The 25,923-nt window shown below is 38.4% G+C and overlaps 1 protein-coding gene across 4 annotated transcripts in view; it reads right to left on the reverse strand.

The window, feature by feature from the left end:
- The window catches only part of LOC116800190 (scavenger receptor class B member 1), a 150,149-nt gene that overhangs the window by 95,181 nt on the left and 29,045 nt on the right, over window positions 1-25,923 (reverse strand). For 3 of the 4 annotated variants that reach the window (XM_032713826.1, XM_032713829.1, XM_032713830.1), the window contains exons 2-4: window positions 12,852-12,943; window positions 12,641-12,801; window positions 12,442-12,586 (exon numbers count right to left, since the gene is read on the reverse strand). In XM_032713826.1, coding sequence (XP_032569717.1) covers window positions 12,442-12,586; window positions 12,641-12,801; window positions 12,852-12,943 — 398 coding nt within the window. The remainder of the gene's footprint in view (window positions 1-12,441; window positions 12,587-12,640; window positions 12,802-12,851; window positions 12,944-25,923) is intronic. The other variant, XM_032713827.1, reaches the window with a different exon arrangement.

Here is a 25,923-nt window from a genome sequence, read left to right on the forward strand (position 1 = left end):
TGCCCATAGTGCAAACCGCTGTTGTCGCACGCATTTATCTGTACGGCGCTCATTCCTTGTTCCTTTTGTATCTACCTACGTTAAACTTGGGCGCTGCATTTCGGCTGTCTGTCCCGCCAGTTGCCAATTCTTCGTGTTTCGGAAAAAAATAAACTTGTGCATTCGATATAGCTCTTAGTCGGCCATAGCTGCCGTAAACAATTCGCAGAATAAACAGTGTCGTAAAATAAACAAACTTTCTTCGGCTATTTATTATTCGCAACAGCTATTGAAAAAGCTCAATAGCTAAACATTGGTGACCCCGACGTGATAGTGTTAATTTGCATGCATTAATTAATGCACTTATCCCGTTTATAAATAAATATAAATGCATTAAATCGCAATCGGTTGGACAAGTGAGTGGTGATTTCGGTGATAGTGGCTGTGTTTAAGCGAGCTAGCATTGCATATATACATACATTGCTACATATATCGGTACGTGCATTGACTCCGCTTGCATTTTCGGCATTTATTTTGTGCTCATCTTCCCGCTGAACCGAATTAAAGGCGATTTGTTGCTATGCCCGCTGAAGGTGAAAAAAACAGGGTGACCTTTTTAAAGTGCAAAGCCAATGCGCTGTTCAGCAGGTTGCAGAGGCTACAAACGTAGCTGCCTAATGAGACGCTAAGCGGCAATTTACAGACTTAGCGCCAGTAGATCGTCTGCGCGAGGCAAAGAGACTAGCACTTTGCCTAAATTGCCTAAAGGCAGGTCACCGAGCCGCTGCCGCACCTGTGGAATCAGGCATCATACGCTGCTCCATCTAGATGGTCGGCCTTCCTCGCAGCCACGTGTTCCGGTGTCTTCAAGCTCCCACACTGAGCCTTCTGCCCCGCTTTCGAATTCTTCTACTCTAATTGCCCAGGATCTCGGTAGTGACCTTGTGCTGCTAGCCACTGCAACCGTTCTAGTGCAGAATCGATCGGGACTGTTCGTTCCCTGCAGGGCCTTGTTAGATTCTGGCTCTCAACTGCACTTGGTCACCTCTCGGTTTGCAAATCACCTGCAACTTAAGAGGTCGAGGTCGTCCGGCTCCGTCACTGGAATCGGGGATTCCAATTCCGCGACTGATGGATTCTCGGTAGGAATTGCGATTCGGTCTGTCACTTCGGACTTCTCAACGAGCATAACAGCAGTTATCGCTCCCAATATCACGGATCACCAGCCAAGTTCTAATGTGGACATTGGGGACTGGAAGATTCCAGAAAACCTGCAGCTCGCCGACCCGGAATTTCATAAAGCTCAGCGTGTTGACATGTTAATAGGAGCTAGCCTGTTTTATGAGCTGCTGTGCGTAGGTCAGATAAAGTTGTTGCCAGAACTGCCCCTGCGTCAAAAAACTCGTCTGGGCTGGGTTGTGTCTGGAGGCTGGGCGCGCCCTTGCGGTAGCGCCTTAATAGCTTCACGCGTTCCTTCTTCAGCCAGCAAGGAAAACATATTTGTGGCAAATCGGGTTGCTGCCATTCAGGCGCTGACAGATGTCACGGCTTGGCGTAATGTTCCAACAGCTTTAAATCCGGCTGACATCTTATCCAGAGGATCCCTGCCGTCTGAGCCTAGCGAATCGTCACTCTGGGCGCATGGACCCGCCTATCTTACGGAACCTGAAAGAGATTGACTAACAGCTGTTTGTCCTGACAAACCGGTGCTTGAGCTTCGTCGAAGTGTGTTCATCGTAAAGTCGCCGTACGTGGATGTAATTGCTAGCTCCAAATTTGCAAATTCTTACCCCTCACTGCAACGAGTGTTTGCATACATCTAAAAATTTTATTATGGAATTCGTCATCCTGGGCTCACCGTCGCACACATTCAAGAGGGTACTCATATGATGCTGCGGTTGGTGCAGCTCGCGCAGTTATCGGAGGACCTGCAGTCCCTAAAAACGCTGGGAAGAGTTTCCTCGTCTAGTCCCATATCCTCGTTCTCGCCGTTCCTGGATCAATTTGGACTTCTTAGAGTAGGCGGTCGCCTCCGGAATTGGACTTTGATGGCCGCCACCCGAAAATCCTTCCAAGGTCCCATCCGGTGACTCTGGCAATTATTTCGCATTACCATGAAAGCGATCTTCATGCTGGACCTCGAGCTCTTCTGGGTGCAATGCGATCCCAATATTGGCCTATTGGGGGGAGAAAGACGGTTACCAAGGCCGTTAACAGGTGCATCTGATGTTTTCGGATTAAGCCGCGGCTGATAGAGCACATAATGGCGGACCTTCCCAAGGAGCGCTTGGAAGGATCTCACGCTGTTGAGATTACTGGTATAGACTTCTGTGGACCCTTCTTTCACAATTCGGATACTCGCAACAAGCCCGCGGTTAAATGCTACGTCTGCGTATTTATATGCTTTGCAACCAAGGCACTGCACCTGGGGGTGATCAAGGATCTCTCGACAGTTGCGTTTCTGTGCGGACTCAAGACGTTCATATGCAACCGTGGACAACGTCGTTCTTGTTAAGGGCGAGAATCTACCCCCAATGAGATGCCCTTTGGTGAGAGTCATGCAGTTGATTCCTGGCAGAGACGGCGTCGCTCGAGTTGCAGAATTGAGGACCGCGTCTGGAGTAATAAGGCGGGCAGTGAACAAGCTGTGTCTGCTTCCCCTTGAGGACTCTGTTGGAAGCCAAGCTTCCAACGGGGGGAGGATGTTGGGTCATGCAGCCGAAAAAACTGTGCAGTAGACTAAATTATATTCTTTAATATTGTAAGCCGAATTAGTTAGTGGTAGCAGTTGCGATGCCCATAGTGCAAACCGCTGTTGTCGCACGCATTTATCTGTACGGCGCTCATTCCTTGTTCCTTTTGTATCTACCTACGTTAAACTTGGGCGCTGCATTTCGGCTGTCTGTCCCGCCAGTTGCCAATTCTTCGTGTTTCGGAAAAGACCAAACTTACGCATTCAATTATCGCTATCGTAAAAGAATAACAATTCGCAAAATAAACAGTGTCGTAATAAAAACAAACTTTCTTCGGTTTTTTATTATTCGCAACAGCTATTGAAAAAGCTCAATAGCTAAACAAATGTCTTTCGCCAAAATAAGTATTAAAGAATGTTGAGTTCGCGGACGCTAAGAAAGAGACGTTTCTAATAGCGGCCGAAATAAGTTCGCAGAAATTTGTACTGTTCAATATTTATTTTCACTGTGCAGTGAAAATAATTTTCGGATCGCTTTAAAACTTCGTTTAAGTCGTCCGTAGCACAACTAAATTCAGCTTTGTGAAGATGTGAGTTTAGAAAGCGTCGCAAGTAGCGGTTCATATATACTATTAATAAGTGGACAACAAAAACTGCACTATGGGCTTGGTTGCTAGTTTCGGCTGCAACAAGCGCCGTCAGCGTACTTGCGTGGGTGGTTGGTGTTAGGGCTGGTAGCAACAGGAAGCGTCATATAACTGTTTAAAAACGATCGGATTATAAGAGAGGCTTGGTCATATCGTTGCTGTAGCCGCTCTCAAGTTTTGGTGTTTATTCCTAATATTGTTTGCCTCACGCCCTAATTTTAAAAATAACAATTGTAATCTGTAATACCAAAATATCTGTACACTTGTAAATACATATTTTACAGATAAATGCTATTCGGAAAATTCCTACGCTCGGGTCACCATATTGCCATAAGTAGTAAGTAAGTAAGTAGATAAGTAGTTTTACGAATTTCACGTTAGCTACCTTAGCTAGGACTTATACAAAATAAATGCAGCTTGAATTTAACGCTCGCATTGATAAGTAGTTTTACGAATTACATGTTAGCTACCTTAGCTAACTTATACAAAAAAATTCAGCTTGAATTGAACGCTCGCATTGTTAGCAATCGATGCCGTAATCATGTCCGAAAAATGTTTCCAATCCTCATAATTCCCGGATTAGGTAGAAAGTTTATTTCGACTAAAAGTCGTTTGAACGACGCTCAGATACTGTTGGTCGTACCATAAGAAATTCTTCGAGGGTATGGCTAAGAATCGCGTATGTAGAGTATTAACGACTTTGATGCGTATGAGGAGAGGCACGCTAATACAAATATGTAAGAATTTCAAATAATGTAGTCAAAGTGTGGGCTGACGGACATGGCCAGTTCGACTCGGCTATTGATCCTGATCAAGAATATATATACTTTATATGGTCGGAAAAATCTGTGTAAACCGGATCAACGTAAAAAGGGCCTCAAAAGCTTTCATGCTGTGAGAATATTAGTGAATATTGATAATTTGGTAGTGGTTTAGGCAAAAACCCATACTAATTTCAATAGATATAAGCATGAATTAAGAAGGATATTTGTTTACAAAGTATTGCTGACTTCAGTAATTACACTGCAGTTGGAGACAACAGTTTTACTACCATTTTTGAGAATCGTCAAAAACGCAGCCATATTTATTCTAAAAATATAAATAGCCATTTATAATGAGGACAATAAAACTACGAGGATGCAGAAGACTCGAAACACAGTTTTTAAGAAGGGAGGCTTGAAATCTATCATTAAAGAGCAACATCGATTCAAAAATGTCGTCTTCAGTAATATCAACCGACACAGCATTGAAGATTTCCGGAATAGTGCCTAAAATATCTTGGGTAGAGAAATAAGAAGACGCATATAGGTTACAGATGCTGACAGTATTAACAAAGATTTCTTTTTAGAATTAATAAAGCTTTAGAATGTTAAGGCGTTCATCCTGAGGCAATTTTTAACATCAGAGATATACTGATTATACAACATTTTATTCAGGAACCTAAAGTACCGTCTGTGTTGTCTGTACCTCTTGCCTTTTCTTCATATGAATTACAGCATTGGAATTTTTATCTTCTGCCGGGCTGTTAGCCCCGCACCTTTGTTGAATGCCAGCATTCGAAGATATAAAACGCTCAAACTAACGTTAAATACAATCCCTATTAGCATCAAAGGTAGAAGTATTAGGATTTAATTTTGTAATTAAATAAGCTAATGGCACAAGATTTATAAATTTAATTTAGGAACTCAATTTGGAAATATAGTGACTGGTGATGTACAACACAACAAGAAATAGTAAATTCAACAGAACTAATCTAATTTAAATCAAGTAGATTTTGCGAAATTTTGAAAACAACAATTAGAGTGACTGGTTTAAACAAAAAAGCTTGTTTAAGTTCCAGACCGTTATTGTCCGAGGACCCCTCCCATCTGTTAGCGCTGACATCAAGCGCTTTTTGGTTGGCGGACCCTTACTGAAATAAGAAATAAAAACAATGAACTACCTGCCAATGGCGATAGTTTAGGCCGCGGTCTAGACGCCCTCTAGTATATTTTAATTCAAAGCAACTTACCCTTTGTGACCAATTCATTTCTAAAGAGCATATCCAAAAGTTTTTTAGGCTTCTGTCGGTCGAATTATGCAAAAGAATTATGCAACAACAAATTATTGTTATTCTAGTTTAAATAAAATTTAAAAAAATGGTATCTTTTAAGAGTGTCAATACTATAAAGCGGTTGAAATTTTGTAACTTTTGATATATAAAAAGGCACTCTAAATAATGCACAACAGGTCGATTTAAAAGCAAATTCTACGAATTTTCTACTTTTTTTACTTTACTTGTAAGTAAGAAGTGTGGCAAAGTGTTGCCTGGTTTATTTAGATTAAATTAATGTGTCCTCCTGGTCACTCCAGAAACACCTCGCAGACATAGAATTATTCTTATTAATTAAACTAGAAGAAGCCAATTTAACAATACAGCTTAATAAATAAATGGTTTTTTTAGGGCACTTCGTAACCTTGGGGTAGTTGGTTATTGCAATTGCAGATGTGTTGCCGTTGCCACACCGCAGGAACACTGCCCGAAACTCCGAACCCAAATGCAGTTGCTCCACCACTCAGCCCTAATATATCTGCTTATGAATCAGCTTATGCCGATAAAGCCGTCCGCCCCGTGGGTATAAATAAATCAAATTCCAACGTTTGAATAAATTTATATATCTCCAATCCTTGTTGAGCTAATGAAGAGTAGATTTTATTAGCTATTTTTAGGAATAAAACAATTTAAAATTAGCGTTTTTCGAATGAATGTACTTTTTTAGTTTAGTTGGATAAAGCAATGATTGAAGATAGATGTACTATGCATAGGTTACGAAAGAGAATGACAAGAGGGCCTTAGATGCGAGCATACAGGAGAAAGCTGAGCCAAAAGTAATAGCGAGTGGATAAAAGAAAGAGAGAGCGAAAGATTCATCTAAACAAAAAAAAAAAAAAAAAAAAAAAAAGATCCAGAGATGTACTGTGTTTTTGGAAACCATTATTACTATATATTAGTATTATAATCCTTTATTTAAAGGTTTAAGGTCCAGCAAGTGATAACGAATAATAGTACTAAAACAGCGGGAAAAGAGAAACTCAATTCTTAAGTATAACAAAAGTATAGAAGTGCAAGTCTATTACATCTTAGTTTTCTGGACAACCAGGTCTAGATTTTTTAAATGTCATCTGAGGGGGAAAAATCGTTGATTGGAATTTGCGATTTGGAAAGAGCGAAAACGTAGACCATATTCGTACTCCTCTAGTATAAAAATATGAAATTATGGCTACGTTTTCTGCAGCATGTAACATGAAAATACATTCGCAACGGAACTTTTTTGAGAATTTTTTTTAATTTTGAATTAGTTCAAGATACAGTTCTATTGCATTTGTGGTTACTGATCACCTTTTACACGAGACTTGTATAACCCACTATATACCTATTTGTTCACAAGGTATTCAGTGTAATGCACGGGTAGATGTGAAAGATTTGAAGAAATTTTTATCAATGAGACGTACTTCCCCAAACCACGGGAGCTGTTAGAAAGTATTACCATACTCGTTTACGGACAAAAACAGTAGGGGAAGTTTCCGAAACAGGATCAGGAGCTGGTGCAGCAGGAAAGGCGTGATTAAGCTGAAGATTCGGACACAAATCGTGGCAAATCGATACAAATTTACAAGACTAATATATGTGAAAAATTATCATATTTTTTAAAAATGTTGGCATGGCAGTTTTGTGCGGTTTGTGGGCGTTAAAGTGCGCATGGCAACATTGGCAACATCCTAGATTTGTAGTTCCTGAGATCTTGACGTTCATACGGACAGACGGACATGGCTAGATCGACTCGGATATTGATCCTGATCAAGAATAATATGTATACTTTTTATAGTCGAAAACGGTTCCTTCTGCCTGTTAGATACCATTCAATGAATTTAGTAAATCCTTTACTCTACGAGTAACGGATATAAAAAAAGTTGTATTGTTAGAAGTTGGATCTTTCGCCTCAAGAAGGAAGAAACGGAAAATTACCCAAAGCTCGCAGTAATCTGGATACAGTTAGAAGCAGGAAATCCAGGCCCTTTCCGCTGCATTTCGTCCATGCTCAGACTTGCGAAAAGGTGTTCGCTTTTCGGGTTCGCGAACTTTAACGCATAGGAAAGGTCAACTAAGAAAGTCGAGCAGGGAGAGTAGGCCAAGTCCAGAAAGAACCAGGCCAACCGGATCACGCCAAAATCCCGAAACAATTAAGGGTCAACAAATGGTCTTTCCTCTTTGACGGATCCCTTCGAGATCCTGGAGCAGGTGGAGTGATCCGCAAACACATATGGCTTTGCTTTGAGCATGCTTATGCTTTGCGGATGAGCATAAATTTAGACGAAACAAAGCCGCGGCCGCAAAATAGGTCATGTGTAGAAGGTGTGAGGACGCAAACGAACTAGGCACACAGGCCCAGGAACAGTGGGCGCAATCTAACCCGGTTCAGTCCAGGCGGCAGAACACAACCCTATGGAGATCGGCGGGCACTACCCAGAGACACAATTGAACGACACCCTGGGGCAACTCGGGTCAGAACCAAACTTAAATTGTTAATCCCCAAGAAGCCTGTCGCCGGTGCGGTGGACATGGACATTGGGCAAGAGGCTGCCGAAACCAGAGAATGCTGTTCTGCTGGATTAGAAGTATAGAATGTTGCCAGAGAGCGGGAAATGGCTATCTCAGCCGCAGAGAGACTAGCGGGGTCGCAAGGTGTCGCCTCTCCAAATTTACAGGCAAGTTAATCGAAGAGGAGCTCCAGTTCTCCGCAGCGTTGACGATTAGTGGGGACACATACAAGGCAACGATATACCGGGGACACCGGGGCAACAGCAAGCTTCGTAAGGGAAGAACTGACGGACAAGCTGGTTGCCCGTGAAACGATTACAAGAATAAGACGGCAAGTTAGGTTGGCAGGTGCAGCGAGATCAATACTTAGCTAAAGGTATTACCAGGGGTAGTGGATGCGTTGGCGCTGGGATGAAATTTCCTCACACAAGTCGGGGCCGAAATCAGGTGCGGCGGTCATGATATAAAGATACCGGCAGAATCACGGCCTTCATAGTTCCACAAAAAGGGCTGTTTCAATGGCGAGTGCCGTTTGGGCTTCCTTCCGCATCTGCCACATTTCAACGGGCACCGAACCAGGTAATTTGATCAGAAATGTCATTATCGTGATTGGTCGCACCCTAGAAGAGCACAAAAGAAACCTTAGGGAAGTGTTCTGCCGCTTGAGAAACCCAAACCTAAGGATAAACCCAGAAAAATGTCGATTCTCTAAGCAAGAACTACTGTACCCAGGGCAACGCGTCACAAGCAAAGGCATAGGTATGGACCCAGAAGAGGTAGCAGTCATATTCCAGTTAGAACCACCCTCATCGGTCCGAGAACTGAAGCAATACCTTGCAGTTGCATCTTGGTACTGACTTTTCATGCCTGACTTCGTAGGCATTGTGAGGCCACTCAACGACCTCCTCTGCAAGTGTGCCAAGTGGACTTAGTCACAGGACCACCAGGAAGCTTTTTAGGAGGTACAAGCTAAATTGGCCAGAGACCAAGTCCTGGGGTGCCCCGACTTCGAAAAAATTTTCAATCTGCAAACGGACGCCAGCAACTACGGGATAGGCGCAAATCTCACGTACGGTTAAGAAGATGGCGACAAAGCTATTTCGTACTTTAGCCGGACCGTAAATGGAGCCGAAAAGAACTACTCCACAACTGAGAAGGAGTGCTTGGCCATTGTGTGGGCAATTCGGAAATTAAAGCAATACCTGGAGGGCTACCACTTTAAGAAAGAAAGAAAGACCGCCGTGGGGGTTGTGGAGAAAAAGGGTAAGTTAAACGTGGTGGCAGATGCATTATCGAGCCAGCCAGTATCAGAATCGGTGGCCACAACACCAGAGACACTGCGAAGAACGCAGGATACAGAGGCCAAAGTAAAGTGCAACTGAATCACGAAAATGCTAGAGAAGATAAAGGCACATCCTTAGATGTTCTCAGACTATATATGCGAGGGCAGCACTCTGTACGGGCAGATTCCGCATAGAGCAGGGAACAAAGATGTGAAAGCTATGCATTTCGCGGCAACTAAGGGAAACCGTCCTGCGAGAGAACCACGACTACCCAGCAGCCGGTCATGTGGGCAGACGAAAGACAATAGCGCGGTTGGCAGCACGGTACTACTAACCAGGAATGCAGAGAGACGCAAGGGCGTACGTTCGAATATGCGAAGAGTGCGCAAGGTTTAAACCAAAACCAAATAAAATTTTGACGCAAATCCCGGATGTGCCCTAGGCAACAGTGTGTGGTGAATTCGTCGGACCATTGTCGAGGTCGAAGCACGGAAACAGTTGACACGGAAAACAGTTGTTTGTGCTGATCGACAGGTTTCCTAAATGGACTGAGTTTGTAACTTTGCGAACAGCGACGGCGGAGACGTTGCAGAAAGCGTTTAGGGAACACATAGTCGCGAGGTTTAGAATCCCGCAAGTGGTGACTACGGACAACGGCGTGCAGCTTACAAGCCAAGCTTTCAAGAAGTTTCTCAGCGACATGGGGATAAAGCAGCAGCTTTCGGCACCATACACCGCTCAGGAGAATCGGACGGAGAGAGCGAACCGCACTGTAAAGACTATGATACAACAGTTCACGGGACAGAACTAGAGGAATTGGGATGAAAGATGGCCAGAAATTATACTGGCTGTAAATTCCAGTGTATCAGTGTCTACAGGCTACTCACCGGCGTTTTTGACACACGGCCGCGAGCCGAGGATACCGGCAGCCTTATACGACAGAGAAACGCTTGGTACAAGAAGGTAGCCAGAGTCGCCAGAAAGAAAGGTTGCGAAGGTTGCGACTAGCAAGGCGTGTGGCATGAGGAGTGACATCATTTTAATTTTGCATTAAAGAATGATTATCTTTTAAGTATAGGTGATATGATTTTTGTTAAAATGGTCAAAACCGTCATTTAGTAGACGAAGCGTTTGGATAGAGATGATCAGCTTAAGTTATTTAGAAAGACATAATTTCAAGAAAAATATAAATATTGCATATGAAAAGAAGACGACTCAGTTCAATTTGTCAACACGACCAATTATCTATAAAGTGGGGCCCCAACCCCTAGAGGAAATTTCACTAAGAGTAATTTTACTAAAGCCCGTATAAGCGAACAGCAAGAAATTCTTATTACCAATTAGAAGATTAACAAGGTCAGATCCTTAACAGATGTATTTGAAGCTTCGCCCATAGATAAATAAAATTTGTGTTAAATTCCTTATATCAAGAACTATTTCACTTTGTCAGATCAAACAAGATTTAGAACGCGGAAAAAATGACTAAGTGGTTAAGTGATTTTTTTAAAGTCATCTAAACACGCACCAAAACAAACAATCTATATTTAGAGTTCTACCCCTGTCGCCCTTCCAATGTCAAACTATCTGCAGCGAAGTCACTGAAATGAAGCTTTTAGGGCAAACTCATGAGTCTACATGAGTCTATAAAATTGACATAGCGGATAATTTAAGTGTTGTTTAAGTTGTGGGCACATGTGGTTGATTATACAGTGTACGGCAGCATAATTTCCTTTTTTCAGAACTCAATGAAAATTATTGTAGACATCGGAAAATATGAATTTATTGTTATAATTTATATACATGTCTAAAGTTTTTATTTATATTTTTTTGAAGATGGAATCTGATAGGTGACGTCCCCTATTCTCCATACATTGCGTAAACCGATTTCTAGCGTTCGTTTGATCATCATGAAGAATTATTCTCACAGAACGATCGGATAGTCCAAGGGCAGACGCGTGTTTGCGCGCAGAACGCTGTGGAGATCGCAATATTGACGCTCTCACTGCTTCAATGTTCTCAGGTGATCTAACGGGTAGAGGGACTCCAGTTCTTCGTTTTGTCGCACTTGCAGTTTGCCTGAATGTAACAATTGACTTGAGGTCTGGGACGAGAGCCCACGGGGCTAAATTAAAGCGATTTCGAAATGCACACTGTGTTTTAATAACCGAACATCCAATTGAAAAGTAGGCCTCAACGGCAAAGACACTCTCCTCACTATTCCAACGCATTCAGTCACCAAAGCGTGTCGTGACAAAATTTTGCAGTAGCCCCTCTTGAACGGGACCACTAGCGATCCGCTATGACATCAACTTACTGAATGGCGCTCATTTAAAAAAAGGAAGTTATGCTGCCGCACCCTGTACAAGTGAAATCGTGCATTATGATTAAAGAGTTTTTATACACTCTCGAAGCAGTTTAAAGCAATGCCCTAATCAATGTCTTAAATCATATCATAACAGATGGCCTAGTCCCAGTAAGTTTCGTTCGATAACCAGCAAACTCTCACACTTAACTGGACGCATAAACATGGTTTTTGAGTGAACCCACATAAAACTGAGCGAGTGCTGATTATCCAAAAATATAATATGATATTAATCCTTACTACAAGCTAGGAATTTTACTAGAAAAGGATTAAAAAGCATTCGTGAGCTATCTGCAAATTGGGGTCTAGATTATAGGGAGTTACAGCGACTTCTGAAAATCTGGCTGAGCAAGGGAGGAACCGGAGACTGAATTATCTAGTTCATATTTCTGGGGACGTGGTCAAACAAACAAGCAAAACAAGAGAGAATGCTATAGTCGAGTTCCCCGACTATCAGATACCCGTTACTCAGCAAGTCTTCAGGATAGCGTCCCTTACGGTAATTTAAGTTTCTTCGATTCATTTTCTATGTGATATTCGACCATTTGGATGAGTAAATTAAATATATAGTGCATATAAAGACTCAGCACACTCATACAATGACATGATTTATAATGACATGAAATAAAAATCTGCTACAGTTTTCTGTAGCTGCAAAAAACTCAATAGCAAAGTCAAACGAGCAAAGCTACCTAATGGGACCTGTGGTGTGGATCCGTATAGGAAAAATGCATGCCTTAAGAGGGTCTGGGTAGATAGAAAGTTGGTAATCAAGTTACATATATTTCCTAAAAGTTTTTAACACAAGGTTTTATTAAATATTAAATATGTATTTATAAATATATATTTATTAAATATATTATAAATTATTAAATATTACTTATACAATAAATACTCACCAGCATGGCAATGTTGAGCATTACAACCTCATCGTCCTCACGACAGTTCCCAGACATTTCCTCCTGCCAGACTAAGGGATGACTGGGAGTGCTGGACATGGTGTTGTTCGCATTGAACGTTACATTCTCATGGGTCATTATCTCTCTAAAAGCCATAATTAATCATTGGTATTAATTATTTACTTTACACCTAACTTACTTATAAACATAGGGACCAACTTGTTCGACTCTAAGCTGCTCGCGACCCGCTAAAAACGCTTTGGCATTGGTTATGTTGAACAAATATATCTTAATATACAGATCGACTGGAGGCTGGGCCCACAGATTAAAGATCTCACCTCCCTCTGTCATGATTAACTTCTGCAAGAAGAAAGTTAGAGTAAATGTGTAAAAAGTTGTTTGTGTCTTACCCATTTAAATATCAAATCATATGGTTCCAAAACTTTAATCAGTGTAGCTGTTATAATAGCCAAAAATCCGATGACTAGAAGTATAAATAAGCCTGTAAAACACATAATTAATTAGATTGTAAGGCTCGCTTACGTTTATTGCTTTAAAATTAAATTATTTAATGAGTTCGTAATCACTTGAAATAATAATTATAATTTAAATGCCTTTTAACAATAATTTAACCGTAACTGTTACCAACTTGCCTGTTGAATATAATTGTTTTTATACCCGATACTCGTAGAGTAAAATTATATACTAGCCCCGTTGAAAAGTATACACGAGGCAGAAGGAAGCCTTTTCGACTATATAAAACATATATATTCTAGACCAGGATCAATAGCCGAGTCGATCTGGCCATGTCCGTCGTCCGTATGATCGTCGAGATCTCAGGAACATTAAAAGCTACAAGGTTAAGATTCAGCATATAGATTCTAGAGACTTTGGCGCAAAGAATGTTTGTTGACCTATGTTGCCACACCCACTCTAACGCCTACGCCCTTTTGAACAATGTGTTGATATTTTTTCACATTTATATTAGTCTTGTAAATTTATACCGATCTTCCAGAAAACTTTTTGCCTCTCCCACTCCAACGCCCTAAAGCCGCCAAACAAATCACGCCCACACTTTTGAACAATTTTTAATTTGTTCTCATTTTATTCCGCAATATCTATCGATATCCCAGAAAATGAAATGAATGAAATTTCACGTTCGGATTCACACTAGCTGAGTAAGCGGTATCTGATAGTCATGGAAATCGACTGTAGCATTTTCTCTTGTTTTAACTTTATATTTCGAATTTATAATAATAACGGTCACGAATTAATAAAATGAAAGAGAAAAAACAAAATCTTGGCGGAATTCGTTTCTACTTTAATTGTAAAAATATTTAATTAATACTAGATTCGTATTACATTATATATAGTCATGTATACCCTTACATACCCTCTTATTAGATTAAGTTATGTTAGAATACACATGGCGCTAAGCTTTTTGTCTGAGCTTAGCTTTATTTTTAGTCAGTAGATAAGAAGACCTCGATCTGTACACATCATTGAATAAACCCTCAATTTGTTAAGCGAAACCTTTCGTTTTGTTTTAACCCCTCTTTAATCGACAAAGAAGTCGATGGGTGCTTAACTGAGGAGTTCAACCTTCAACCTACAGACGACAACGAAGTCGTTTCTGGAGGCAACGATCTTTTGGACACAACGGTCTCTGCTCGGAAGGCCCTATCAACCTTCCACATAACTGGCGACGAGGATCAACACAGAAAAAATAAGGAAACCAGCCATACGTCAAGAAATTCAATCGGAACCACAGTAAGCTGTTCTTATGTAATTTAAGTCCGGAAATCTTCAATACGTTAACCAATGCACGTGGCCGAGTATAAAGAGGAACATAAAACATAACTGGAAAGCTTTGGAACACCTGCATGTACGGAGTGACGAAACCCAACCTGGAGAAGAAGAACTTAAGCTGATAAAATTTTTTTTTCTTCGACAAAGCTCTTTATACTAGCTAAGATAAGAAACTAAAAGCTAACTATTAATACTTGCGAACCTCGAGAGAAAACAAAGAAATCTAAAATGAACGAAAATAGCTTAGCCGCATTTAACTCAACAATGAACTGCATCAAGTTAATACAAAATTTTGATGGTACTGATACAAATCAATTGCCAGATTTAATTACACAAATAGAAAATATCCTTCCTTCTTTTGATGTTTTCGACACGAATACAAAAAATATTTTGTTTGGCTTTATAAAAAATAAATTTGTGGGATTATGCAGGCCAGTGATTCATAGGCATGGAAATATGACAGAGTGGGAAAGTTTTAAACGTGTAATTCTGAAAAATTTCGGGGAAAAAGAAACAAGCGATGTCTTAATGGATATGTTAAAATTGTGTCGAGTGGAATCAACTATAGAAGAATATTATAACAAAATTAATGAAATTTCGAATAGGGTACACAACCGGATACTGATCCATGACGACAAAACATACACCACATTAGAAGTGAACCGAATTGCACTCCGCGTTTTTAGAGACAACTTGCCTGAACCTACAAAAACGTTAATATTCGCGAGAAACCCAAATTCCGTAGAGGATGCCTATAAAATCATTGAAGATGCTCGGCATCAAAGCTACACATTATACGGACCAATTCGAAGAAATAATAGGTACAATAAACCCAACTTCAGAACCAATTTCAGTAATGATAATAGAAATGTAAACGAACCAGTCGTTACAGAAAGAAGCCTTGATGAAGCCAATAGGTTTCAACAAAATAATGTTGAACAACAAGAAAATTCAAGAACTGAAGGTACGCCTAGGGTAAATAATAGAAGGCATGGATATCAATATCAATCGAATAATAGCTCAACTTCTAATTCTGCTCGAGTCTCAACAAATAGTCGAAATGTGCAAAGCTCTGAGCAAAGCAGGCGTAGTTTCGAGCCAATGGATATTAATCAATCAAGTGTAAATTTTCAGATAGAGGATCAAGACGAATACCATATATAGAAGTTCAAGGTAAAAAGAGGCCATTATTATTTATTATTGACACTGGAGCAGAATTCAGTGTAATAAATGATAATTTGTGTCACCCGAAGTGGAAAACAGACATTGACATAGAAGTAAAAGCAATGGGAAACAAAATTAAAATAGGAAAATTATGCAGGTTTCCATGTTTTCAAGAATTTGAAGCTGAAGGTTATATTTGTGAATTTCTAGAGTATAATTTTCACAACTATTTCGATGGGCTAATTGGCTGTAACATACTTAATGACTTGCATGCAGTCATCGATTACTCAAACAAAAAGATTCAACTCAATAATGTTTATTTAGATCTTTTAGTTCAGGAAAACCACTTGGATCTTGGCATACATAACTTAATTCCAATGAACTTAATTTGTCCACAGGCCAGATCCTCAATAAATGAGCTTATACAAAAATTCGAACATATTTTTTACAAAGAAGGCCAAGACCTAAGTTTCACAAGTGAAATCAAACACAGGATTATTACAAAGAATGATCTTCCCATTTATTCGAAAACATACAAATACCCAGAAATTCACAAAGACGAAGTTAACCGGCAAATAGCAGAAATGTTAGATCAAGGAATTATAAGACACTCTAAAAGCCCATATAATAGTCCTTTGTGGGTTGTTCAGAAAAAAATGGACCAGTCCAATAAGCAAAAGTGGCGGCTCGTCGTAGACTACCGTAAACTTAATAAGGAAACCATTGAAGATCGATTCCCGATCCCAAATATAGACGAGATTTTCGACAAATTGGGCGACTGTAAAATTTTTTCAACTTTAGACCTTGCAAAAGGTTTCTATCAGATAGAAATGGACAACAAATATGTGCACAAAACAGCCTTTTCAACAACCAGTGGCCATTACGAGTTCCTTCGTATGCCTTTCGGACTACGGAACGCACCTTCAACATTTCAAAGGCTAATGAATAATATCCTTAGCCCCTATACCGGACAATTTTGCATTGTTTACATGGATGACATCCTTATATTTTCTAAGAATATAGGGGAACACGTCAATCATTTAAGCTGTATCTTCAGCTGTCTATCTAAGGCAAATTTAAAACTCCAATCAGACAAATGCGAGTTTGCCAGAGAGGAGATTGAATTTCTCGGACATACCATTAATTCAGAAGGTCTAAAGCCAAGTCAGAAGAAAATTGACGCAATTTGTAAGATAAATTTACCGACAAACCAGAAACAAATTAAAAGTTTTCTAGGCATCACAGGTTATTTGAGGCGCTACATAAAAGACTACTCCAAAATTGCCCAGCCCTTAATAAAATACTTAAAGAAAAATTCTAAAATAAACACACATGATCAAGAATACGTAGAAGCTTTTCAAAAAACTAAAAATCCTAATAACAAGCGATCCGATAGTCGTTTACCCAGATTTTAACAAACAATTCACGATAGTTACAGACGCAAGTAACTATGCATTAGGCGCCGTGCTCATGCAAGATAATAAAGTAATTTCTTATGCTAGTCGTTCTCTTAAAAATCATGAACTTAATTACAGTACAATAGAAAAAGAGCTTCTTGCAATCTATTGGTCAACAAAATTCTTTAAATATTATATTTATGGAAGAAAGTTTATAATTAAAACCGACCATAGACCCCTAGTTTGGCTTAATAATCTAAAGGAACCCAACCTAAAGTTACAACGTTGGAAAGTGCAATTAAACGAGTTTGATTTTGACATAACATTTATAAAAGGTTAAGAAAACGCGTTAGCAGACGGACTTAGCAGAATTGTCAAAGCATCAACAGAAGAGTATGATAAAAATGCCCAAACAAATATTATATATTATACAAATAGTTACGCCTAAGACAAAAATTATAAATGAAGATTTCTCGAAAGATCTAATTCATATATTTGCCAACGATATTGACGATTTGGAAACTATTCACAGTGCGGACTCAGACGATCTTAATTTTATTAGTATTACAACTAATTGTCTAAACGTTTTTAAAATCCAAATACAAATAATAGAAGCGGAAAGCGATTTAAGTACCTTCAAAATTTTGCATAACAAGAAAATACGACATATCTTTAAATCAAGCGGAAATCAGGAAAATATGCTTAAGTTCATGCAAGAGAAACTGCCAGAAAAAGGCTTAGTTGTAATATTTTGTGAAAATTTAAGTTTATTTGTAAAATTTCAAGAAATTTATAGGCAGTATTTTTCAAGTAATAAAAATTTAAGAATTCTAAAGTCAGGTACATTGTTAGAAGACATAAATGATAAAGAAAAACTCCTGAAGATTATCGAAAACGAACACATAAAGAATAATCACAGAGGCATTAACGGAATTTTTATATCTATAAGAGAAAAATACTATTATCCAAAAATGCAAAAGTTTATTCAAAATTATATTAACAATTGTAAAATTTGTAATTTAGCCAAATATGATAGACAACCTATAAAATATAATTTTAATATTACAGAAACGCCAGATAAAATAAACGATATAATTCACATAGACATCTGGTATCCTAAAAGAAACATTATGTACGTTACATCAATTGACAAAATGTCTAAATATGCCACTGCTCAACATATTAAAGACAGATCTTGGATTTCTTTGCTTAACGCAATCAAATTAAGAATTCAATACTTAGGAAAGCCGAAAAAGATTGTAACTGATAACGAATTCGATATTGTCGTAATTAAGCAATTTCTCCTCGAAAATAACATAGATATACACTTTACAACTCCTTATAAGAAAACTGGAAACTCTGATGTGGAAAGATTGCACTTAACCCTAAATGAACATATGCGATTGTATAATGCTGATCCAAACAATTTTGACACTATTCAAGAAAATGTTTATAAAGCAATTGTTTGCTATAATAACACAATTCATTCAACCACAAATATTAGACCGATAGATTTATTTAATAATATACTTTGTCACGAAGACATCTCTAAACTATCCGAAAAGCTAGTAAGAAACAAACAAACTTTAAATGCAAAACAGGATAACATAAACGAGTCAAACTTCTCAAATATATTTGTAAAAAATAATCAAGTAGGAAAATCAAATCCAAAATATAAAGAAATAAGTAATTACACTCAATACGGTAACTACTTGATTAATAATAAAGACAATAAACGAAAAATCTATAAGGATCAGGTGAAACGGAAATATAAATATCAAAATGAAGATTGTGAAACCTAACATTTCTGTACTCCTATTATTTACATATGTATTACTTAATGAAATAATTTCAACCACATACTTGAAACTTACGCTGGGGGAGTCATGTATACCCTTACATACCCTCTTATTAGATTAAGTTATGTTAGAATACACATGGCGCTAAGCTTTTTGTCTGAGCTTAGCTTTATTTTTAGTCAGTAGATAAGAAGACCTCGATCTGTACACATCATTGAATAAACCCTCAATTTGTTTTGTTTTAACCCCTCTTTAATCGACAAAGAAGTCGATGGGTGCTTAACTGAGGAGTTCAACCTTCAACCTACAGACGACAACGAAGTCGTTTCTGGAGGCAACGATCTTTTGGACACAACGGTCTCTGCTCGGAAGGCCCTATCAACCTTCCACATAACTATATTATGTTAAAATATAGGCTTCTCCGAGCGTATAGGTATAGTATATAAGATATGACTTAAAGATGGACGCGGCAAGGTAGTTGCCCGCGAACTCCTCCGCCTGCACCGTTGTTGCAGGGGGATGTCAACGTGGCACGTTGCTGCTCACGTAGTTGCTGAAGTGCGTTGCGGCGAGTTGCTGCCCACAACACAGTCACCTCGTTGTCGCCTCTGTAGCTGCGGTGTGGTGCAGAGTGCGGATCAGGACCAGGTAGTGGCCACGATCGGTGACTATAGCTGAAGTGACCAACTGGAATAAGCCGGTAGCAGGGTCGTAAATCCGACTTCATATTCACGGCAGGTATTTTACGATAACGTCACTTTATTTCGGATGTTAGATCAGAACTATATAATACAAAGAGAGAAAGCTTAAGATTACCATATCTCGCGCAGATCACGGCCGCCGACCAGCATCCGAAGTATAGCTTCGTGTGTCGTTCGTCGTCACACGCAGCTTTTCCTGATGTTACTTGTTAACTTATATATATATACAATGTTTTCACATAATAAGCACTGTCCATAGAAATAAGAATATGATGAGTGCCAAAACCGCAAGATCCACATCCACCTATTGTATACCATCATTATCCCAGGCGGACGATCTCGCGGCCGAAATAATTTTAACAAAGGGGCAATAGGTGACATATTAATATAATCAGTACTTTCGGAAGAAATAAGAATTTGCAGAGTGGCGAATCCCACGCAATGTACACAATCGAACTGTGTAAACGGTATACAATCAATATCCCAAGCGGGAGATCTCGCTCCAGAAATAATCTAAACAAAAGGGCAGTATATAAAGATTTTTGTCACTAACATTAAGTTTTAAGATGAGATCAAAAGAATTAAGACGCGAAAACTAACACTCCGATATTTTTTTATTTCTTAGCGTTGTCCTTAGTTAACTGACGGGACTCAAAATATTACAACTATTTTACTATATATATTCTCCTTCGCCACACACCACCCTCAATTGTTGCTAAGCGTTTATTTTTAAAATCTTGAACCACCTTCTTTGATAACCACGATTTTAATACCTTCTATGACCTGCTATGATATAAGCCAAAACAATTTCAACCAGAGATAAGGACATACTTAAGAGTAGTGATCGGCACGCTCTACCGGTCCACGGTAAGATTTTTCTCTGCTGCGGCAGAAAATGATATTAATTTCTATTCAGTCGTCAAATAAGAACTGCCCAGTCGGAAGGGACCGCGTTGAAAAAAAAAACGGCCCCAGGTTAAAATACCACGAATCAATGGGCAGATACACCAGCATTTTTCAAGCTGAAGTCTGTGCTATTGGACGCTGTTTAATCTGCAAAGGAACTATCATGGCAAGGACATTGCTATACTGTCTGATAGTCAAGCAGCCATAAAGGCGCTCAGCAAAGCTAAGATAACATATAAGCTAGTAAATGAAGTGAGGACAGCCCTAGACAAACTGGGAGCTGTCAACAAACTCACAATTAGGTGGGTCCCGGGACACAACAACATCCCGGGAAATGAGCTAGCGGACAACCTAGCCAGAAAAGGGGCAGAGAACCTTCTAATTGGGCCCGAACCATTCTGTGGTGTTGGTCACCACAGAGTACTGGGCTTACTTAAGTCAATAGAGGAAGAAAAACGTCTGTCCTTCTGGGAACACCTACCAGGACTTTGGCAGTCTAAGATTCTCCTTCATGAATATAACCACAAAAGATTCGAGACCTTAATGACACACGCATTTTAACTGGCCTTCTTACGGGGCACTGCCGACTTCGCAGTCATATGCATAAGATTGGCATTGCAGACAGTGAACTCTGTCGCTTCTGCTGCATGGAGGAGGAGAACTCTGCGCATATTATATGTGACTGCATGGCATGTATGTAGTCCCACGGGAAACAATTGCAGCCCTGAACCCTAAGAAAATTCTGGCATTTATACAGTGCATTGGACCTCAGGGCAATCTTTGACTCATGAACGACTGGGTCGCATTTCACATACAAACCCACTTAATAATAATAATTGTCCGAGATAGTTTGGCCGAGATGTGTCCTTATACTGAAGGTATAATTTAACATCGTCTGTGTACATAAGTACAAAAGAATGTTTTATTACTAAAGGAAGGTCGTTAATAAAAAAAGGTAAAAAGAAGCGGACCAAGGTGGCTCCCTTGTGGGACACCGGATGTCACTCGGAGAATAGAAGATAGAGAATTTTTAAAGAGGACTTTTTGCGTCCTGCCATTCAGATAACTTGAAATTCAATTAAGAAGGAAATTGGCTTTAAATGGTTAGGTGTTGTTGATCTGCGTTCCATGAAACCGTGTTGGCAAGGTGATCAAATTGACCTAGAAAGGAACTGCAAATGAGGAGTGACATCATTTTAATTTTGCATTAAAGAATGATTATCTTTTAAGTATAGGTTATATGATTTTTGTTAAAATGGTCAAAACCGTCATTTAGTAGACGAACCGTTTGGATAGAGATGATCAGCTTAAGTTATTTAGAAAGACATAATTTCAAGAAAAATATAAATATTGCATATGAAAAGCAGACGACTCAGTTCAATTTGTCAACACGACCAATTATCTATAAAGTGGGGCCCCAACCCCTAGAGGAAATTTCACTAAGAGTAATTTTACTAAAGCCCGTATAAGCGAACAGCAAGAAATTCTTATTACCAATTAGGAGATTAACAAGGTCAGATCCTTAACAGATGTATTTGAAGCTTCGCCCATAGATAAATAAAATTTGTGTTAAATTCCTTATATCAAGAACTATTTCACTTTGTCAGATCAAACAAGATTTAGAACGCGGAAAAAATGACTAAGTGGTTAAGTGATTTTTTTTAAAGTCATCTAAACACGCACCAAAACAAACAATCTATATTTAGAGTTCTACCCCTGTCGCCCTTCCAATGTCAAACTATCTGCAGCGAAGTCACTGAAATGAAGCTTTTAGGGCAAACTCATGAGTCTACATGAGTCTATAAAATTGACATAGCGGATAATTTAAGTGTTGTTTAAGTTGTGGGCACATGTGGTTGATTATACAGTGTACGGCAGCATAATTTCCTTTTTTCAGAACTCAATGAAAATTATTGTAGACATCGGAAAATATGAATTTATTGTTATAATTTATATACATGTCTAAAGTTTTTATTTATATTTTTTTGAAGATGGAATCTGATAGGTGACGTCCCCTATTCTCCATACATTGCGTAAACCGATTTCTAGCGTTCGTTTGATCATCATGAAGAATTATTCTCACAGAACGATCGGATAGTCCAAGGGCAGACGCGTGTTTGCGCGCAGAACGCTGTGGAGATCGCAATATTGACGCTCTCACTGCTTCAATGTTCTCAGGTGATCTAACGGGTAGAGGGACTCCAGTTCTTCGTTTTGTCGCACTTGCAGTTTGCCTGAATGTAACAATTGACTTGAGGTCTGGGACGAGAGCCCACGGGGCTAAATTAAAGCGATTTCGAAATGCACACTGTGTTTTAATAACCGAACATCCAATTGAAAAGTAGGCCTCAACGGCAAAGACACTCTCCTCACTATTCCAACGCATTCAGTCACCAAAGCGTGTCGGGACAAAACTTTGCAGTAGTCCCACTTGTTGTTAAATTTTTGACAGATTTCTACTATGCTAGTTTCAGTTAAATTCCATGTTAAAATTATATTTGTCTCAACATATTTAATCATTTCTTTTGAGGGGACTTGAATGAAATTGCGAATTGGATTTATACTTTTAATTATGTTTGTGATGCAATCATTATTTATTTTTTCATTTTTTTGATTAAAGATTTAATTTTTATTTTCGAAGTTAGACTTATGGTCTGAGTAATCCAACTGGTATCCCTTTTGATCAGGATGAGGGATAATTTTAATTGTGTTGTTCAGTGTTTGGTTAATGGGTATTCGCACATATGATTAGTAATTCGTTGTCTTTGGGATTCATCCAAGTTGATGTTTTAATGAGTAGTATGTTTTAACTGTTAACGTTATTTAATTTGTCGTAAGCAAGTAGTTTAGGGTTGAACATAGTTCATTTCATGAAGTTGTATCGAATTTTCAGCGATTGAAGCTAATTTCTCTTGAAAAGGCACTCGATCATTCTCATCAACGTTTAATAGTCCATGCTTCTGTCTATTTTTTTGGTGGATAGTTATTCCGTTTAATTCTTTTAGTAATTTATTATACAGATATTTCATCCGGTGTGTGTCTGTGTTGTTTAGTATTTTATTGTCGAAATAAGTAGTTAAAGTGTTTATTTTAGATAAATTAATTTTTAGGCAATGATGTTCAAATGCTGATGGTATTTGAATTGGTTTACTTGTAAGAAGAAGATAGCCGTGATTGGTGTCAATGTTGTTTATTTGAATTTGTAACATCATCATTATACGCCAGATTCCTTTGAAATTGGGACTTTATTAAACGTTTTCTTTTTCTTAAACTGTGTTTTATAGTAATGAGTGACTCTATTTCGATTTGTGATTTTATAATGATCGGAGTCTATTTGTTCTACATTTTTGTTTGCTTTAAATGGGTTTTCCAATTTTCCCTTCTGTAGAGGACCTTTTCAAAATCGAGTGTCTATATCAAATTCTTGTCTGTTACTATTTATTTTTCCTATTTGCCTCTCTTTAATTTTTTTAGTGTCTAAAATTGGTCGACCAGAGAAAAAAAAAATGTGAGCAGCGGTCTGTCCAGTAGTGTCATGCTTAGTTTTGTGATTGTATATGCGAAGAATAGTTTCAATTTTGCTTAGTTTAGCTTCCTTATCGTTAGATTAATTAATTTTGTGTTTAGTCGTAACTCAATCTCCTCACTTTCAAGCCATCGCTTAAAGACTAAGCTGGAGAATGCGCCGTCTCTATCTGTTTTTAATAATATGGGCTTGCCTAATTGATTAAAAATTCGCATTAATGCATTTCTACACTCTATCCAATCTTTTGTTTTAATTTGTTCACTACAACTAATGTAGTGTTTGACTTCAGATGAACATGACATTTAGTCTATTACAAATTTATCTCGACAGTGTTCAGGATTTGGTGTAATTTTGAAGGGCATTTTCGTATTTCTGTGCTCTGTTTTGGTCAAGTTACACAAGTAGCATTCATTTATTATGTTTTGAATTAGAGGTTGACAATTTGGAAAATAGTGGCTTTCTTTAAATAACTTTGTCATTTTTTGGATACCGGGGTGCAATAGTTTTTCATGTGATTGCAATATGATTTCTTTAAATTCTGCATTAATCTTCGAATAATCTTTGTGTAGTTGGTTTAATGATTTCTTTGTGTGCTGCTTGTATAAGTTCAAAATCTGCATCACTCATAATATACATGGCAATGTATTTGTAAATGAAATGGTCAAGTAAAAATTGTTTTGCTCTTTCTCTTGTCATTTTATCATACAAAATACTACTTTATTTTGATCTGTTTTAACGAATATGATTTGTTTATTAAAAATGTTTATTGGTTTTTCTGTTAAGTGAATAAGTTCACTATTGTCTTCCTCTGCACTATGTTGGGTGGCTTTGCTATAATGATTCTCTTCAATTTTAATCCGTGAAAATGCATCAGCTACTACGTTCTGTTTGCCCTTAATATAGTCGATAGTAAACTGAAATTCTTGTAATTTAGTTCTCCATCTTTGGAGTTTAGCATTTGGTTCTTTTAATGTATGTATCCATCTAAGAGGTTGATGGTCGCTAGCTATTTCGAATTGTCGTCCAAGTAAGTAGTGGCGCAAAGTTTTAGTTGCCCATACTATGGCGAGTAATTCCTTTTCTATCGCACTGTAATTTAATTCATGTTCGTTTAGTGTTCTGCTGATGAAAGATCTTGGATGACCGTTTTGAGAAAGAACGGCACCAAGGGCTACGTTACTAGCATCTGTAGTAAGTACGAATTTTTTTTCAAAATCGGGGAGTTGTAAAATTGGTTCGCTCATTATCAAGGCTTTTAGTTTCTCAAATGCATCTAAATAATTTTGATTTTTTGTGTCTATTTTCATTCCTTTTTTTAGACATTGTGTCAGAGGTTTTGCTATGTCAGCGTAATTAGGGATAAATTGGCGGTAATAACCGGTTAGTCCTAGGAATGCTCTGATCTCTTTTACTTTAGTTGGAATTGGGTATGAAACTATAGATTTTACTTTAAGAGGGTTTGGTTTAATTCCATTCGGAGTTACAATATGACCAAGAAAACTGTCTTCTTTTTTTAAGAATTCGCATTTGTTTATTTGCAATTTTAAATTTGCTTCGGACAATTTATTAAGAACCAATTGTAATGAATTTAGATGTTCATCAAGCGATGAAGAAAAAACAATTATGTCATCTAAGTAAACTAAACAATGCTTGTAGAGCAGTGGTCGGAGAATGTTATTCATGCACCTTTGAAATGTTGCGGGTGCGTTTCTGAGACCAAATGGCATCCGAACGTATTCGTAATGTCCGCTCTTGGTGGAGAATGCAGTTTTCTGAATTGAGTCTGGGTACATTTCTATTTGGTGGAAGCCTTTCGCTAGATCTATTGTTGTAAAATTTTCACATTGTCCTAGTTTACCAGGTATTTCATCTGTTTGGCCTTGGATATCTATCTGGAATTGTTATTTCGTTCAACTTCCTATAGTCATTTACAACTCTTTATTTCTGTTCACCTGAAGCGTCGAGTTTTTTTGATACTACCCAAGTAGGACTATTGTATGGTGAATTACTTTCTCCTGGTGGTGATCTCCTTCTTGATATTAAAGATTCTTGAATTTATTTAATAATATTTTTAATTTAGAACTTTCCTCTTCATTTAGATGATTTAATCGAAACAATTTAAAATCTATTTTTTTTAAGAAAGTTGGAATTAATTTCCCATCTGATATTGGTATTTTTTG

Source organism: Drosophila sechellia, chromosome 2L (genome assembly GCF_004382195.2).
Source record: "Drosophila sechellia strain sech25 chromosome 2L, ASM438219v1, whole genome shotgun sequence".
In the NCBI taxonomy this organism is placed as follows: Eukaryota; Metazoa; Arthropoda; class Insecta; order Diptera; family Drosophilidae; genus Drosophila; species Drosophila sechellia.